This window comes from Bubalus kerabau, chromosome 15 (genome assembly GCF_029407905.1).
Source record: "Bubalus kerabau isolate K-KA32 ecotype Philippines breed swamp buffalo chromosome 15, PCC_UOA_SB_1v2, whole genome shotgun sequence".
NCBI classification, from domain to species: domain Eukaryota; kingdom Metazoa; phylum Chordata; class Mammalia; order Artiodactyla; family Bovidae; genus Bubalus; species Bubalus kerabau.
In genome coordinates this window covers 31503642-31522810 of record NC_073638.1, presented here as the reverse complement: position 1 = coordinate 31522810, position 19169 = coordinate 31503642, and the positions used below count along the sequence as shown (strand labels likewise).

Here is a 19169-nt window from a genome sequence, read left to right as displayed (position 1 = left end):
AGTTGTTAGTCAGTCGCTAAATCATGTCCTACTCTTTTCAACCCCATGGACTGCAGCACACCAGGCTTCCCGGTCCTTCACTATCTCCCAGAGTTTGCTCAAACTCATGTCCATTGAGTTGGTGATACTACTCAACCATCTCATCCTCTTTCATCCCCTTCTCCTCCCACCCTCAATCTTTCCCAGCATTTTCCAATGACTCAGCTCTTTGCCTTAGGTGGTCAAAGTATTGGAGCTTCAGCTTCAGCATCAGTCCTTCCAATGAATATTCAGGATTGATATCCTTTAGGATTGAGTGGTTTGATTTCCTCGCAGTCCAAGAGACTCTCCAGATTCTTCTCCAGCACCACAATTTGAAAGCATCAATTCTTCAGTGCTCAGCCTTCTTTATGGTCCAACTCTCACAACCGTACATGACTAGTGGAAAAACCATAGCTTTGGCTATACAGATCTTTTGTCAGCAAAGTGACATCTCTGCTTTTTAATATACTGTCTAGGTTTGTCATAGTTTTCCTTCCAAGGAGCAAGTGCCATTTAATTTCATGGCTGCGGTCACCATCCACAGTGATTTTGGAGCCCAAGAAGATAAAATCTGTCACTGTTTTCACTCCCCCCCCCCAACCATTTGCCATGAAGTGAGGGGACCAGATGCCATGATCTTAGCTTTTTGAATGCTGAGTTTTAAGTCAGCTTTTTCACTCTCCTCTTTCACCCTCATGAAGAGGTTCTTTAGTTACTCCTGGCTTGATGAAGGTAGAACATGGAGGAGATGTTTTTGCTCACTGAACAAGGGAGCAAATGTTGGCCCAGGGAGATCTGGCACCAGCTTAAAGCTCAGGGACACACCTAGACTTCCAACTCAAGGTATTTTTTTTCTAAGATCAGGAGGACATGTGAACTTGCCACCTATGCCTCCACCTTTTCACCTAACAGAGGCTATGTCTCTCGCAAGAGATGACCCAGAGACCATTCCTCTGGACGGAATTTCTGTTCCTTGTGTCTGCTTTCCCCAGACAAGAGGGCAAGGAGAGGGAGTCAGAACCACGGCAGGTTCCCACTGATGCAGATAACCTTTAGAAGGCAGCCAGAGCTCAGGTCACAGGAGCACGACCAGACACATGGTACTTTAGTTCTGTCTTGATCAGTTACACTTCTGTGGTCTCCAGACAGGTGCAGCAAGGAGAAATTAACCCAATTAACCCAGGCCAGCGTGGGACAGGGAAGGACCCAGTCCTGGACGAACACATCTTCCAGAAAGGCAGGCCTGTGGACCCACGTGTTTGGGGATGGATGGAGGAGGGACCAAGGCTTTAGGTCCGGAGAGGAAGTGCAAGCAGAGTCTTATGGGAGAGGCAGGTAACAGACAGCAGGGAAGGAGAGAAGAGGTCTGACCTTGTTTAAGAGTCACAGCATGCCAGGGATACTGAGGACATTACAGTTCATTGATTTCTCATAATAACCGGGGGTAGATGCTACTATCACCATTTTGAGGATGAAGATGCGGCGTGGGGTGGATCACAAACACTGGCTGGCTTGTCCAAGCAGCTGGGGTGGGTGCTGCGGCATGGGGAGAGGGGTGGAGGATGGCTGAGCACGCTCAGCTCCCCCCATTTCACTACCTCCTGCCTCTGGCGACCCTCCAATGGAGCTTGGCCCAGCTCTGCCCTCTCGCCCATCTTACCCCCACACTATATTTCTCCACCTCCAAGTTCTGCCTGTACCTCAGACCCATGTCATCTACTCCTCACCTCTGCCATCTAAAGCAACTTGTTTTTTCCAGAGGCTGTTTCTCAGTTCATGACTTCACCAGGCACTTGTCAGCTAAAACCGAGAGCAGGAGTCAGCCAGAGTCTCCCCGTCCTACCTCCCTGCTGTCTCTCCAGTCGATAACCAAGCCCCATCCATCCTACCTCTGAAACGCCCATGTAATCCATCACTACCTCCCGGATCTGATGGCCACTGTCATCACTCAAGTCTTTACTGGAATTATTCAGTAGTTTCTGCACTGGCCTCATTGCTCCTAGTTCCTCCCCACTCCATCTGTCCAGCTGAGTGGATGCCAAGGGCACTTGGGGTCCTCGAACTTGACCGTGCATTACAACCACCTGGAGGGCCTGTGAAAATGCATGTTGCCGGGCCCTACTCCAGACTGTCTGATTCAGCAGGTCTGGATGGGACCCTAGAATTTGGGCTGCTCACAAGTCTTAGGTAATGCTGGTGCTGCTGTCTCAAGGACCACACTTTGAGAACCACTGCTCTAGAATCTACTTCCAGACAAAAGATCTAATCACATCACTGCCCCGCCTAAAGAAACTCCAGCAACTCCCTGTGTGTGTGTGTATGTGTGCGTGTGCGCACTCAGAAGCTAAGTTGTGTCTGACTCTTAGTGACCTCATGGACTGTAGCCCGCCAGGCTCCTCTGTCCATGGGATTTCCCAGGCAAGAATACTGCTGTGGGTTGTCATTTCCTTCTCCAGGGCATCTTTCAGACCCAGAGATTGAAGCGGTGTCTCCTGCTTGGCAAGATGATTCTTTACCACTGAGCCACCTGGAAACCCCAGCAACTACCTACTAGCTTTCAAATATGGTCCAAACTCCCTACAGTGATATTCACAATCTGTCCCACACTTTCTCTCCAGTGTCACCTCAAGCCCTGATCTCTCTTTAACCTATGACGTGGCCACATTGCTCTACTTGTGTTCCTTACACCTGTCACATATTTCAAACTCCATGTCTTTGCCCACACAGTTCCCTCTGCCTGTAACTCTTTCCTCCTTGGCTCTTGTCAAATTCCTGCTGCTGCTGCTGCTACTACTGCTAAGTCACTTCAGTCGCGTCCGACTCTGTGCAACCCCATAGACGGCAGCCCACTAGGCTCCCCCATCCCTGGGATTCTCCAGGCAAGAACACTGGAGTGGGTTGCCATTTCCTTCTCCAATGCATTAAAGTGAAAAGTGAAAGTGAAGACGCTCAGTCGTATCCAACTCTTAGTGACTCCATGGACTGACTTCAGCCTACCAGGCTCCTCCCTCCATGGGATTTTCCAGGCAAGAGCATTGGAGTGGGCTGCCAATGCCCTCTCTGTGTCAAATTCCTACTTATCCATTAAGGTCCAACTTGACTATGACTTGCCTTAGAGGCACCACAGTGTGTTAGAATGACCATGGACTTTGATGTCAGGCTTGGCTTTGAATTCCAGAATCAATCAACTTGTTAGCTGAGTTAGTCTTTCTGTTAAGCTGGAGCTAAGCTCAGCATCCTCACTATAAACTGTGAATAATAACATTTATTTGTAAGATTGTTGTTGGAGAGGAAATGACGCATAAGAAATGCCTGGCAGGTAGTAGCTCCTCAATAAACAATAGCTATTATTATCGTTATTGCTGCTCTAAAGTCTTGCCTGGCTTCCTGGAGCTGAATAATTTCTTTTCCTGTATTCCCATAAAATTTTGTATATGATCCCATTTTGCATATATCTCATGCTGTGGTCTCATTATTTTTATGCACTGGGCCTCATTCCTATTATAGTTGGGGGCCATTGTACAAATTATAAAAATTGATCCTCCTAGCAAACTTAGTGGGCACATGACTTGGCAAACTAAAGACGTCTTTGCAGGAGGAAAATTTACAGGTGGATAGAGGCTCACACCAGAGCACATGCTTGGTGAGCTGCATGAGGCTGGGTTTCAGTCCCCACCCACCCCTTTGTACAATATACACTTGCACAACCGTCCTTGGAAGCTCTGTAAAGATAGAATGTGAACCTAGTGAAAGTAAAAACTGGGTCTTATTTAACCTGAAGTCACAAGCAGTGTTGAATCAATGCCTGTAGGGGCTGGTAATAGTGCCTGAGGATGGGAAGCACTTAAGTAGGGTGAGTAGGGCCCTGGCCCCAGGTTCAGGAAAAGCATCCTTAACTCCTAGAGGGAAGGGAAGTACAAGACCCAGGGTTAGTAACATCAGACACTCAGGCTTTGGAGAAAAATCAGCAGCTGAATTACTGGGTACTTTGGGGAACAAGGGGCTTCTCTTGTGGCTCAGCTGGTAAAGAATCCGCCTGCAATGCGGGAGACCTAGGTTCGATCCCTGGGTTGGGAAGATCCCCTGGAGAAGGGAGAGGCTACCCACTCCAGTATTCTGGCCTGGAGAATTCCATGGACTGTATAGCCCATGGGGTCTCGAAGAGTTGGACATGACTGAGCGACTTTCCTTTCACTTAGGGGAAAAAGAGGATAAGTGTCCTCACGCCCAACCGGACCTCTTCAAAGCACCCCTGACCTCAGACTACAGCCCGATGCATGGTCAAGCCCGTAGATGACACCTCACCTCTGCCATGTGAGGCGGGCAATCAGGACTACAGGACTCTTAGGAGATACTAAGATCCCACTTTTCGCAGCTTCCGTCCCCACTCCTGCCCCAAATCAGTTCCCTACCGCCTGGCTCTTCTGTGTCACAGCAAGCCAATCTCTCAGAAGGCTTTCAGATGCCTTAATTAATCCACTTTCACTTACTCTGCAGACCCTCACTCTCCTAAACAGCCGGTACTCGGCTGGGAAGGTGGAAATAATTTCTAAGAAGGGAGCCTTCTGACAAATTTCCCAGGCCATTTTCTAGACACCCATGGGGTTTGGAGGCGTTACCAGTCTGGAGCTGCTGGGGTAGCTGTGAACATAACTGAACTGCAAAACCCCTGGGATTCCCATCCATAGCAGCTTCTTCAGTAGAAAGAACCCTCCCAGAGTCTCAGGACAGCCAGACAAAGCTCTGCTGTCTCTTCCTGAATCTGTGGCTGATTCTCTGGGCCTCATGTTCCATGATCCCAGAGAGGGACCCATCTTGACACTGCTTCCTGGGAGATGAGCATTTAAGCTGTGCACACTCACAGCTGATGTACACTGTCACTCCCTGGTCCTGCCCTGCTTAGGGCTCCCTTAGCAACCTACTCACCTCTCTCCTGCCTACCCTGGAGCACACGGCTTCTTTTACGTGTCTGTATTCTGCCTACCTCCATATCACCTCACCTATAAGCTCTCAAAGACAGAACGAAATCTCATCTATCCTTTCCCCCCAAACCTCGAGCACAGTAACTGACTCACTGTGTTAAATTACTATCTGCTGATTGATTAATCAATTCATGGCCCAGTTTTCCAAGCCTCAGGTTAACGACTGGGTTGATAGAAACCTGCTCAGGAATGAACTCCCTAAGTTTATTCAGGGAACACTTATCACCTGGTGCCTTGCTCTGCATGACCTAAAGGGACTATCTGATACACTTTGCTGTGTCCCAGGCGCTGTGTTAGGTGGATGCAGATATCAAGAGAAATGAAATACTGTGCTTGCCCGCAAGGAGCTGCCAGTCTCGCTGCCACTAAGAATCCATCCCAGCGGTCCCCAGCGAGGAGTCATTTCTGCCTCCTACTTTGTCAGTTGAAAAGGAGGTAGTTTATATCTATAACAGAGCTTTATTCCATACAACTTGGTGTTAAAATAACTTCTGCCATCTGTCTGCCTTTCCAGTGGGAGAGCTCCTGGAGGAAACAGACCTGGTTTCAAATCCTCATGCTTCTAGGTGCTGGCCTCTCTGGGGCTGTGTGTTCTTAGTCTGTAAAAAGGAAGTAGTTAAAACACCCACTTCCCAGATAATGCGGTTGAGGATGTAAATATCACCCATGTGTCCCTCTCAATCTGGCCGTGCAGCGCCTCCTCTTTTTCTGCCATTCTTTTGGTCCAGTCTATTCCTTCCTCTCCATTCTCCTAGCAAGTAGATGCAGAGGACACGAAGGCTGTACCAAAATCACGCAAAAATCCATTCCAGCCACCAGCTCTCATGAGTCCCTGGTGGTGCAGTAAGACGCACTCAAGACAGGGGTCTGAATAGCGTGTGAATCTGGGCTCTGGCTGCTTGCTGAGAGTCTGTGCTTGGGTCCATTGCTGACTCTCTGAGCCTCCATTCCATCTGTAAAATGGAGTAATAATCCCTCTCAGGCCATGCACGGATTACATGAAATAGCATCTGCCGAGCTCCTACACAGTGGCTGCCTCTGTCAGCAGCTGTCATTGTCCTGCTCTCCCTCCTGGGGGCTCAGTTTTGAATAAGGACATGGTGCCTTCATCAGATGACCACTCCCCCCATTGTAATTCTCTACAGAGCCATGGAGAGCAAGAGGAAAAAGTCTGAAGGCCCAGGACCGAGCCCTCAGCTGAAAGCCGGTGACGGCCAGGTAGGGTATTGTCTGGGGCTCATGTTCACTGCATGCTGCGGGTCCAGAGGCCCAGCCTCAGTCTTCTGGGGGCTCTGTGCCTCAGCCGTAAATGTGGAGAGAGGACAGCGGTCATAGAGACAGACAGCAGCAACCAGCTGCACGGGCGGCAGCTGAGACAGACGTCTCAGAAGAAAAGCACAGCGGCCGCAGTTTCAAAACTGCTTTTCTTGGCTTTTATCGGGTGGGTGAAAGGACTCGAGTAACAGAAAGGAACCTTTGAGGACTCCAGATGAGACAGACAGTTGTAAGGGAGGGTCTGATGAGAGATGGAGAGCGAAGGCGGTTGTGGTCCAGGAAGCAGCCCAGGGCTCTGGCCCTTTTATTCTCAAGGACAACAGCCTGTGGATAATGAACCAGACAAGATGGATTTCCTCCCTTCCCGCATCTCGGGGGTTGTATGCAGGGACCACTGTTTGACACACATGCCGCAAGAAGCCATTCCAGGAAGGACCTTGCCCAGAGTCAGACAGCCTTCCCTCTTCTGAGAGGCAGGACGGCCTGCTTAAAAGTCCCCATGAAAGGGGAGCTCCCCCACTCAGTAGGTCCTAGAATGAAATGCCAAGACCCCACACTGTCGCCGTTTTCTCCTGGTCTTCACTGACCCTGCTTTTATTTGGGCCCCATCCTGCCCCCTGCATCACTGGACCGCTCTCTGATAAGCATAACTGAATCTGGTCTTCCCACATCCAGTCCATCCCCATCTCGCCTCCGGGACCAAAGCCAATTACAGCACTCCTCCCCTCCTGGAATAAAACAAACCAACCACCTCTCTCTCTTCAAAAGCTCCCCATTAGCCCTCTGGACATAGTTTAAATATACAAACACATAAATCCTGTCACCACTGGCCCCTGCCTATAGCTCTACCCGCCTCCACTCCCTGCCATCCTTGATGCCAGCCGCACAGAGCCATTTGCACTGCCTGGTATAATCTCAGTATTTTCTGCACCTAGAATATTCTTTTCTGTTGAGATGATGCGCCTCCATCCTCAACACTCTGTTCCACGATCCCTTCCTGGGTGAGTCCTTCCCTGCTCGTTCCTGTACATACCTTGTTCGTGCTTCCACCAGCCCTACCAGCGTCGCTCACTACCCATGTGACCACGTCATCTGCTTCGTGACTCAGTTTCCTCATCTGGAACATCAGGTTATCGTGAAGACAAACGAGTCAAGCGTGTAAAACAGTGCCTGGCCCACAGGAAATACTTAATAAATGTCAGTCATTGTTACCTTCATCATTATTGTTGTTGTTCAGTCACTAAGTTGTGCCTAACTCTTTGCAACCCCACGGACTGCAGCACGCCAGGCTTCCCTGTCCTTCACTATCTCCTGGAGTTTGCTCACATCCATTGAGTCGATGATGCCATCCAACCATCTCGTCCTCTGTCACCCCCTTCTCCTCCTGCCTTCAATCTTTCCCAGCCTCGGGGTCTTTTCCAATGAGTTGGCTCTTCGCATCAGGTGGCCAAAGTATCAGAGCTTCAGCTTCAGCATCAGTCCTTCCAATGAATATACAGGGTTGGTTTCCTTTAGGATTGACTGGTTTAATCTCCTTGCTGTCCAAGGGATTCTCCAGCATCTTTTCCAGCACCACAATTCAAAAGCATCAATTCTTCAGCACTCAGCCTTCCTTATGGTCTAACTCTCATATCCATACATGACCACTGGAAAAACCATAGCTTTGATTATATGGACCTTTGTCAGCACTGTTAATATTATTAACAGAGCATGTATCACACAGTACTGGAATTTGTGGTTCATTTGTCTCTTTGAGTAGGTCCTGAGCTCCTTACCAGCAATTCCTCCCATCCAAATAGTGCTTGTCGGAGAGTGGACACTTTGATGAATGAGTGAATGAATGAATGACTTGCTGAATTATCATTGGAGCCCACCTCCTCCTATCCGAGTAAACGCAGGGACCAGGCTTTAAGAGGAAGAGAAAGATGGGGAACACGTGTATACCTGTGGCAGATTCATGTTGATATATGGCAAAACCAATACAATATTGTAAAGTTAAAAAATAAAAAAAAAAAGAGGAAGAGAAAGTCCTCCCCTTGAACCTGGCTGTCACATGGGAAAAGAGTTGAGCATTCAGTTTTAGCCCCTGGATCAGTATCTTGATTTTAAAGAACAGAATTCCATGACCTATTTTCAGTTAAAATAGTCTCTGGCTTCAAGGTGAAAAGGAATCCCAGGGGACTAGTTGCATTTTTTTTTTTTTTTTTTTTTTTTTTAGTTCAGCAAAATGTCTCTCAGCAACTTTCCCAGTGGATCGAGGCCACAGACAGCCCACCTCACCAGGTCTCCAGCAAACTCTCTCCACAATCCTTTCTCCTAGGGGCCCAGGAGGGGAAATGGAATGAGGCATTTCAGCTTCATCTACACTTAATTCATCAAAATGTCATTGGTAAGAGCTATTTGATGTCCAAAGCTTATGAGCCTTGAATCTAAGCCTTCTAAAGCCCCTTTCTCTTTGAACCTAAATGGGCTGTTCTGCCAACCTGGCGTTGACTGCCAACAGGGGACTTGGTTCTGAGCTTTGAAGCTTGAGGGGGGCTCTCTCTCTCTTCCTGAATGTGCTTTACTCTTTTCCAAGCTGGGCCCCTAGGATGTGAAATGCAATCTCTCCCCTTCCAGGATACCAGTGCTCAGGGCTGAACCCACAAGAAAGCTTGACACACAACTGGGGGAGAGGAGAAGGGGTCAGAGAGGTCATCCACTCACTTTACAAATAAAGTGCAGCCCCTTTATGGGCCAGAGTCAGACGTGGGTACCAAGTGCTGGGCATCCTCCAAAGGCTCTGCCTAGAAAGACCTCTCGGAAGAGAGCACCATTCATGGCTGGAGGGAGATGAGGGTGTAAGTCCATCAGGAGAGGCCACGAGGACTCAGGTGCCCATCTGCTGGCTGTGGGACTGGGGGTGAATCATTTGTACTTCTTAGCCGCAGGGTGTTCACCCATAGATCCACTTCACAGAGCCATTACGGAGGATAAAGAGTCAGCGCTGTGAAAGCAGTTTCAAACACAAAATCAACGCATACGTGTGTGGGTTGGGGGGTGACTAGGGCAACAGACAGGACAGACGCACCCCTGACCGCACTGCTTCCCAGTGGCCCGTTCATGTCTCGGCAAGGAACCCCAAACCCCTTCACAAATGCGCCGTTCCCCCACCCTCTGTCCTGACCACCGTGATCCCCACCAGGACTCCGCTCCAGCCACGTGACCGTCCCTGCCTCTCCCCAGTGCCTAAGAGATGCGCGTGCTCTCAACTCCCAGCAGCCACTTCCACAAGCAATTTCATTTTAAACAACAGCCAACCTTTCAGCTCCATAGCTCCTTCTAGCTACAACCCTTTATCTTGCTTTCCCACAAGAGCGAAGCTTCTGTAAAGAGTATTCCACAATGATTCAACCATTGCAGTGTGATTTCAATCCAGGCATCCACTGAAACCACTCTTGTCCGTGGCTTCTGCATTCTAAATCTGATGGAAGGCTCTCTTGTGCTTCCTTTCAAGAGGTGGGAAGCTTCTTTACCCACCTCTCTTCAGCAGCCTTCACAGGCTCTCCTCCCTCTCCTCCCTCTTGAATGTATGATTTTTCTCCCGGAGGATTCCATCCCTCCTCACAGCTTCAAACCACCTACAGCTCACCAACCACGCCAGCACCTACCCCTGGAGCCGCAGAGCCCACTCTAACCAACTCGCTGCTGAGCATCTCTACCTACGTGTCCAAAAGGCTTTTCACAGTTACCATTTCCAAAGCGAAAATCCTCCCCCTCTTTCCTCCCAGACCTGTTTTTCTCCTGGGTTTTCCACCTCAAAGACTGGCACTACCAACCACCCAGACGTCCACATCAGCGTCCACATCAGAAACCTGGGTGTTATCCGTTCTACTCTTGTCCCCCTCCCATGGGCCACGTCCATTCAGTCCTTGAGTCCTGACAGTCCATCTGTTAAATAGCTTCCACAAGTTACCAAACAGAATTATACTATGATCTCATTTAAGAAAAAACTTGTGTAAGTACCTACTCATTAAGAAATCAGAAGGGATCATATTGAAATGTTAACCATGGGTATGACTGGCTGGTGGAATTATAAGTAATTTTTTTTTAAAAACACATATATTTTATAAAGATTGTATTTATTTTTTCGTCGCTAAGTCTGTCTGACTCTTTTACGACCCCATGGATTGTAGCCCTCCAGGTTCCTATGTCCTTGGGATTCTCCAGGCAAGAATACTGGTGGGGTTGCCATTTCTTTTTCCAGGGGATCTTCCCTAGTAAGGGATGGAACTCCTGTCTCCTGCATTGGCAGGAGGATTCTTTACCACTGAGCCATTCTATATTACAGAAAAACTTACCTTTAAAGACAGCTTTTGAAGGCTTCTTCTGACTCCTAAGTTACTTCTGGTTCTCATCACCTCTTGCAACAGTTCAATCTTCTCCCTGGTCCCCTGCCTCCAGGCCTTTCCCATCCCTCCACCCATCCATGTTCCACACTGTAGAAGGCCATGTAGACCACTGCCCACTTCCTAGGCTCACTTCCCACCACGCTCTGTTCCAGGCGTAGTATCCTAAAACGGAAACTGCCATGCCCCTTCCTGTCTCCAGGCTGTGGACTCTGCCTGGTGCCCTCCCTCCTGGTTTGATCTTCTCCCTCCACATCCCTGCTTCCCCTGGCCAGCTCCTCCTGGAGCTGTCAAGCATCATCTCCTGCAGGTGTCCTTCCTACACCTCCAAAGCAGTCAAGAGGCCCTCCTCCAGTCCTCTCACCAGCCCCTCTACCTCCCCATCCTAGCCTTTCTCACTCTGCTTTTACGCAACTGGTCCTCCATCAAAGAGTGACCTAGCGTCTGTCTCATTCATCTCTATATGTGAATACCTCCAACAATTTCAATGAAAAATTCACTTTAAATAAATATACTGGGGTGACACAGGAGGATGTTCCAAGGGCATCTTCTTCTTCAAGCTTTAGTCCATCTCCTCCTCTCTGCCAAGTACGCCTCCACCAAAACACACCACCACCGCTGTGGGCTCAGCTTGTGAAGGGTTTGACTGGGGGCAAAATGAATCCAGACCCAAGAGGCTCCCAAACAGACACACTGCACTTTTCCCCTATCCAGACACAGCCCTGGGGGTGAGAGGCCAGTCACCTGCTCAGCTGACGTGAAGCCACTTGTTTTCACTCCAGCCACACTCCTACTTTTAACGGGATTTACACCAAAAGACACACTCTGATGCTTTTCAAAAGTAAGCAGAAAATATGTTTGAATGCTCTTTCATAACTAACACGCCATGAGTGCTAGCCCCACAGTCTTAGGTAAGCAGGTGACTATGGATACGAAAGACTGAGGCTCTAGAACACCCAATAGAGATGACCCAGGAGATGACTCTTTACACTGCATCACTCTGCATCCAGGAGGCCACTGCATTCCTCAAATGATCTAAATAAAGAGATTCCTGTATGTCAAACTTTCTGTGGGTGTGGGCATGCTCATGTGTGTGTTATTTTAAATCCTTACAAAAATTCTTTCTGGATAAACACTGAAGCCTTGGGGGATGGGGTGGGAAGGATAAAAAAAAGTTGCCCAAGAACACACAGCTAGTAAGTAAGTGAACTGAAATTAGGTTTAACATCAAGATTCCCACTCTCAGACCATGAGCACTGAAGTCAGCTCACTCAGTTGTGTCCGACTCTTTGGGACCCCATCAACTGTACCCCACCAGGCTTCTCTGTCCATGGGGATTCTCCAGCCGAGAACAGTGAAGCGGGTTGTCATGCTCTCCTCCAGGAGATCTTCCTGACCCAGGGATCGAATCTGGGTCTCCTGCATTGCAGGCAGACTCTTTACCATCTGAGCCATGAGGGAAGCCCCAAGTCAACTGGACCAGGGCTTAAATGCTGACTCTAAACTTACCAGCTGTGTGATCTTTGGCAGGTTATTTAACCTCCCTGAGCCTGCATTTCCTCATCTGTATATAAGTGACAGATTTAGGTGAGATGACCTCTGAGGTCTCTTCTGTCTGGGACACTGACTAGCCAGCCCCAAGGCTTTGTTGTTATAACCTCTAATCTGTGCAACTTGGGGAAGAGGTCATACAGTGGGGCTGCGGGCCATAGGACTGTTGTGATCCTAGGGGACATCGGGACAGACATATCAAGCACTGCACCTTAGATCAGGGCCAGCATACGTATTGAAAGTGAAAGTGAAGTCGCTCAGTCGTGTCCGACTCTTAGTGACCCCATGGACTACAGCCCACCAGGCCCTCCGTCCATGGGATTTTCCAGGCAAGAGTACTGGAGTATTGAAAGAACGGGTTAATTCCTTAATTAATTAATACTACCCAGCCACATCTTGACGAGACCAAAGCAGCAGTGTTTTGACTTGAAAGCAGATCTGGGGTGAATTTTAAGATCCCAGTCTGATTGCCCAAATCATTCAGTATGAAGCTGCATGTCCTTGAGTCCCAGATCCTTTCCTCTTCCTGCCAGTCCACGTCACAGCTCATTAAGGGGCTGATAAGGGGATGGCCGTGCACCGACTCCGACATCCCTGAAGTCACCCCACAAGTCACAAGGCAGCCCAAGGGAGCTGAAGAAACGGGCTCAAGGTCACTGAGTACGTGAGTAAGACAGGAGGATGGGCGGTTCAGCTTTCTGAGGTTTAACCACTAGAGGGCGCCTCGACCGGGGGTTCTAAACAATAAGACTGCCTTGGGAGGGGATCTGGAACTTAGAGAGGAGCCAAACATCCTTTTTTGCGGAAGCGTAGGCATCATCGGCTAGGAGTTTGAGCCTCAAAGACGGCAGAAGGCTTCACCCCTGTGAGAGGCTCTCAGGCCCCCTGGGCCTTCTATGGTCTTCCATTGATTGCCTGCAAGCCTCACTCTGCCAGCAGGGCCTCCCTCCTGGACTCTAGGAACCCGACAATTCATGGTCTCACTGAACAAGTCTTGCTACTGGCCCCGCTGAGTCACTGCAAATGCTATCAGGAAAACTCCTAAGCACCATCCCACCTCAGCCCTTAGATACCTTCCACGTGCTTTGTCTATATAGAACTTTCCATCATGCATTGGCAAGGATTGCTTACTCAATACCCCTACTAATATTTTTATCCTTGAAGACTGGGATTTAAAAAATGTATCTTTTATCCCAAGTTTGGTACATATAAAAGGCGGCATGTGTGCTCAGCCACTCAGTCGTGTCCGACTCTTTGTGACCCCATGGACTGTAGCCTGCCAGGCTCCTCTGTCCACGGGGATTCTCCAGGCAAGAATACTGGAGTGGGTTGCCATTTCCTTCTCCAGGAGATCTTTCCGACCCAGGGATCGAACCCATGTCTCCTGCATTTGCAGGCGATTCTCTACCAGTGAGCCACCTGGAAAGCCCATATATAAAGGATTACAATCATGTTAATTTAACAGATAAAGAGATGAGAGGAAAGAAGGAAAGAAAAAAGCAAGCAAAGGTGAAAGGGAAGGAGAATACAAAGGCAGGGACTGGGCTTATGCAGACCTTCCTTGGTAACATCTCCGTCCAGCTGAGGTCGTGTGCTGTGGTGGGATTCTGGAGTTAGATGCATCTGAGTTCAAATCCCAGCCCTGTCTCACCCTGACGGTGTGCCTTCAGACAAACCATTCAAGCTCTCCGTTTAGGTGGCACATTTGTAAAATGAGGATAACAACGAACTATTAATAAAAGGTATGTTCTGAGAGGATTAGAGATAATGTATGTAAAGCCCCCTACACGTTGGCACTGGCTGGGAGCCTGCAGGGGCTCCCTCTGCACTTGGAAAGCGCGGAGAGGGATGGGTCAGTTCAAGGTCGCTCTAAGAACCTAGGTCTGTGATCTCTGCGTTGGGTGCCGATCACCTACCCTGATGAGAAATGCTCAGTTATGGAAATACAGACAGTGAATTAATAACAACTTAATTTTTACAGATGTTAGTAGTTTGTGCCAAGAAAACAAGCACTCTGGCCCTGGAAGAACTTTTTACAGTCTTGCTCTAACCGAATGATGACTGACAGTCTAGGATGCTCACCTACCTTTTAATCAAGTCTCCACATTCACCCTGAAAATTTACAGCCCTCCCAAGTGCGCCTTGGCCCTGGTCTGTAAGGGCACATTAAGGATAGCAGAAAATAATACAAAAAGTAACAAAACAGCCGTAACTGTGACCAATGCTTCTGACAGTCGGTCCCTTTTCCCTTGTTATTTAACCATGTTTCTTTGACAGCCCTTCTCAAGCGTCAAAGTCAGCTGATGTAGGTGTGTTCTACACCAGGGCCTGTCCAAGCTCTGCCAGGGGTACTGATGATCAAAAAACTCATCAAAACTGGAACTCCCCTGGTGGTCCAGTGGTTGACAGTCTGCCTGCCAATGCAGGGGACACGGGTTTGATCCTTGCTCCAGGAACTAGATCCCACACATGTGTGTGCTAAGTCACTTCAGTTGTGTCCAACTGATCCCACATGTGTGCGTGCTAAGTTGCTTCAGTTGTATCTGACTCTTTGTGACCCTTTGGACTGTAGCCTGCCAGGTTCTTCTGTCCATAGGATTCTCCAGGCAAGAATACTGGAGTGCATTGCCACGCACTCCTCCAGAGGATCTTTCTGACCCAGGGATCAAACCTGCGGTTCTTACTTCTCCTGCATTGACAGGTGGAATCTTTACCTCTAGTGCCACCTGGGAAGCCCTGGATCCCACATGCCACAGGGCAACTAAGCCCGTGTGCCACAGCCACTGAGCCTGTGCATCCGAGAGCTGGTGCTCCACAACAAGAGAAGGCACCACAATGAGAAGCCCGTGCATGGCAATTAGAGAGTAGCCCCTGTCTACTGCAACTAGAGGAAAACCCTTGTGCAGCAATGAAGACACAGCAAAGCCAAAAAATAAATAATTAAAAAAAAAACAAAACAAACAAAAAGCACCTGAATTATCCAAGAAGTGAACCCAATCTCTAAGCTGCATTTATTGGTCAAAGCCTCTATTCCTCAGCCATTACAGGTGATAGACTGGGACCAGAAGAGCCACAGGGCAAGGATCATGGTAGTCCTATTCACCAATGAATAATATCAATGTATATATATCACCCGTGCCTGGCTCGGTGCCAGCTCAGGGAAGATTCATGCAATGAACGGACAAATAAATGAAAAAAGCATGACTGACTGACTGAATAAACAGAGGCTTCATGAACATAAAGCACAACCTTCTGTCCTTCCATCACCCTCCCCAACCCACCCTCAGATCCAAACCACCTGTTCTTTCCTTACCCGAGCGATCAGCTCCCCGACCATGCCTGTCCAGGTGCCATTGGCCTCGGGCACGCCATACACGCCGTCCCCGACCAGACGGATCTTGTAGTTGAACCGGAGGATCTCTGCCAGCTCCTGGAGCATGTCCACACAGAAGCCCTCGTAGCGGTCGTTGCCTTCCATTTCCTGGTGGTTCCCCTTCAGCATTAAATATGGGTTTTCCTGCAGCAAAACTGGGCAGCTGTCATTCTCATCTTAGCCCTGGCGTCTCAGCCACATGTGATGAGGGGACTGGGGACACAGGAGGGTAGGGAGAAGACGGGGTGGAGGAGGGAAGTGGCTTGGGTAATGGGACACTTTGGAGGTGGCCGTTACCTCCCTTTCCTGACTTCAAGGCACTTCTCTTACCAGGAACACGCAAGGGTCTCACTGCACAGAGGGTCCAGTGGAAGCCCCTCTATCTTGTTTAAGGTCATCATCTGACCCCATCTCCCATTTCATTCCGTCCTTTCCCCCCCTTTCCTTTTGTTTATTCCACACAGACTGATCTCAGGGCATTATGAGATGCAGGGATGCTGACGACAGAACAGGTGAGGTTCTTAAATGCACTGTGTGACCACAACCCAAGGCGGAATGGGTCCGGCCATGGGTGTTGGGAAAAGGGCTGGGTCTCTCAGGTGACATGTCCAGGGAAGGTTCCACGGAGGAGGTGGGATGCAGGCTGGGCTCCAGAGGATGACAGACTGACAGATGGAAGTAGCGGGGACAGAGGGCTGCGTGGGCAGGGGAAAGGCAGGGTCAAGGACATAATCCCCAGTGAGATGGAGCTCAGCCCATTCAGCAGATGATGGAGGCGCCCTTGAGTGGGAGCCTGGCTTGTGGGCAGGGGTGGGATGGGAGGATAAATTTAGAAAGATGAGTTAGGGTCAGCACGGGCCTTGGATGCCAGGGCGAGGTACATCACACATATATAATAGGGAAGCACTCAGAGTTTTAGAGACTCAAAGACGTGCGTGAAGAATATGACAAAGTGAGCGAGAGAGAAGGTCTGGGCGTGAGGACAGAGCCTTTCCTGCTAGGAGATACAGATTCCTGAGCTGTGCTTTGGCTCAGGTGGGTTTCAGAGCTGGACAAGGCACAGAGAGGGCCAGGTGGATGCCAGGATGGGTGTGGAGCACAGAGGGAGGATCCTCAGACCCTCAGAGCCTGAACAGGAGACTCATGATGGTGTCATCATGGCCATGGATGGTTTGAAAAGGAAGAGGTTTTGGAACATGTTGAATCTGAGGTGTTGATAGGCAATTCAGGAGCAAATATGTGACTGAATGTTGGAATACGGAGGGAGGGCAGGATTGGGGGCACAGATGGGGCCTCTGGATAGAGGCGGTGGCTGAAGTGGCAGGATATGGGAGACCATGGAGGGGGAAGGACAGCAGAGGGATAAGACCTGATCCGGGGGTGGGGGTGAATGAAGAGCAGCCACAGAGCAGGACAAAGCAGAAGCAGCCAGAAAAGCCAAAGATCAGGAAAATGTGGTCATGAAGGTCAAGGAGGTGGGGGTTTCAAGCAGAAGAAGGCAGGCATTCCCACCCAGAGAGGAAGCAGGGCTGTGAAAGGGTAACTGGGTCATGTGTCACTGGAGATGTTCGAAGGCAGACTGGGGTTGTTGGGGGGAGGTGATGGCAGACCCTGCAGGGATGGGGGTGAATGAGAAGTGCACAGGGCAGGGCCGGGGTTGTTGGGAGGTTAGGAGATAAGGACCAGCCGGCAGAGCGCTTCTCCACCCAGCAGCTCCCAGTCACATCTCTTTCCAAACTTCAGTTCCCCTCTACCAGCAATGGCGACCACCGACCCCTTGATGGATGATCCCCTAAACTGGAGGGTAGTCCAAGGGCAGCAGGGTGAAGGAGAGGTGGTCTTAGGATGGGAGGGACAAGAGTATACATGCAGGTGGAAAGGGAGGGATCCCTAGAAAAGGCAAAATAGAGAAGGAAGAAAGAGAAGTGCGAGTCAGGGCAGCAAAGTCCCAGGAGGGCCAGAGTCAAGGCGAACTCAAGTCCGGGAAGTGGACCTGAGGATGGAGAGGAGGGCCAGGGTCAGCAGGTTCAGAGAGGAAGGGAGGAGGGCAGAGGCAAGGAGTGCACCAGAGTCGTGCTGGGGCAGGAGGGAAGGCTTGGCTCGTCTGGAGAGGTTTGCTCAGGGGATACGATGGGGGTGACAGAGAGGAGCCTGGGGTTGCCCAGGTCCAGCTGAGTCAGGAGGCTGAATGCAGAGGGGCAGCTGGGAGCAGGACTTAGAAGGAGAGGTGGACTCAGAGACAGGCAGGAGGTGAGATGGCTGAGCATCACGGTGGAGACAGTTCTAGAAGCCAAGAGAGGAAAGTGCTGAAATGCTGGTTTGCTGAACTCAGGCTGGAAGGGGCCTCTGGGCTGGGTAAGACCAGAGGTCATGAGCAGAGGAAGGGCGAGAGCAGTGTGAAGCAGAAGAGGGGAAGGCAGGAGGTTCCGTGCCAGGGGGAGGGACCTCTGAGTTGAAGGTGATGTGATTCTGGTTCATGATCAAGTGCACTGTCCTGTCAATGAGACGCAGCCAGGCTCCCCACCCTCCATACACGCTTTCCTTGGCTCAAGGGCTCTTCTCCGTCCTTCTGTTTAACCTAATGCAACACTGTCCTTGGGGTCCCATTGAGAATTCCTACTGTGCTCCCAGCCAGGGTCCCACACTCACACCCTCCATCTTCCTACACCTGCTGCCTCCCAGGCAGGATGTACGTGGGCCTGGGCCTGACTCCTCATGGTGTCCCCACCTGGCTCCAGTGTTCAGCACCTGTGGATTGTGTGGGTAAAAAGTGCATAGCTGGGCAGTTTCCATGTCTGGATTGGAAGGCAACCTGCTAGGGTATCTTTAATGACCCCAAGGAGTTTCACAAAGTTCTTCTCCCTGAGCACTCTTAAGTTAATTTAAAATCCACTGGCATATTTAGAGTGAATAAACACAAGGCCAATGCTAGAGGGAGGAGTCACAGGCATTTTGGAAAGTGTAGGGGCTGAGTGCTGGCCTGGGGCCCCCTCCTGGCAGGGGCGTTGGAAGAACGGAAGATAGTGATATGGGCAAAAAGCTTAACCCGGGTTCTGACACAAGGTGGGGTATTTGCTGCAGCTAATTCAGTGTATTCCTCTGGAGGAAGGCATGGCAACCCGCTCCAGTATTCTTGCCTGGAGAATCCCCATGGACAGAGGAGCCTGGCAGGCCACAGTCCATGGGATCACAAAGAGTTGGATATGACTCAGTGACTAAACAACAACAACAATTCTGTGTATTAGCTGGTGCTAACCAATAAATCACAAGTTCCCAACTGCACCCTGTCAAGAGCAGGACACAACAGGACTATGTGCTGAGTTTTAAGGGATAAACCATTTAGGAAGACCATTTGCCAAGGCTCTCTTCCAAATGGTCAGCAGGAACTGGGACATGTGCTTGAGGATGGGCAGCAGGGCATGGTCTCAGGAAGCCCTTCAGAGGCAGAGAAAGTCCCCCTCAGCCAGGACTGTTGCTCATTGTGGCCCCAGCTCAGCCAGGCATGCCCAGATTTGGGGGTCTAGGTGACACCATCACCCCCTCATCCTGCTGACGTTTTCACACTGCTTTGGATGAGCT

At 49.9% G+C, this 19169-nt stretch overlaps 1 protein-coding gene across 1 annotated transcript in view; it reads right to left on the bottom strand.

Annotated features, from left to right (window-relative positions):
- Window positions 1-19169, bottom strand: part of GRIK4 (glutamate ionotropic receptor kainate type subunit 4) — a 341407-nt gene that overhangs the window by 67670 nt on the left and 254568 nt on the right. Inside the window, exon 11 of the mRNA XM_055548398.1 lies at window positions 15531-15734. Within this exon, the coding sequence (XP_055404373.1) occupies window positions 15531-15734 (204 nt within the window). The remainder of the gene's footprint in view (window positions 1-15530; window positions 15735-19169) is intronic.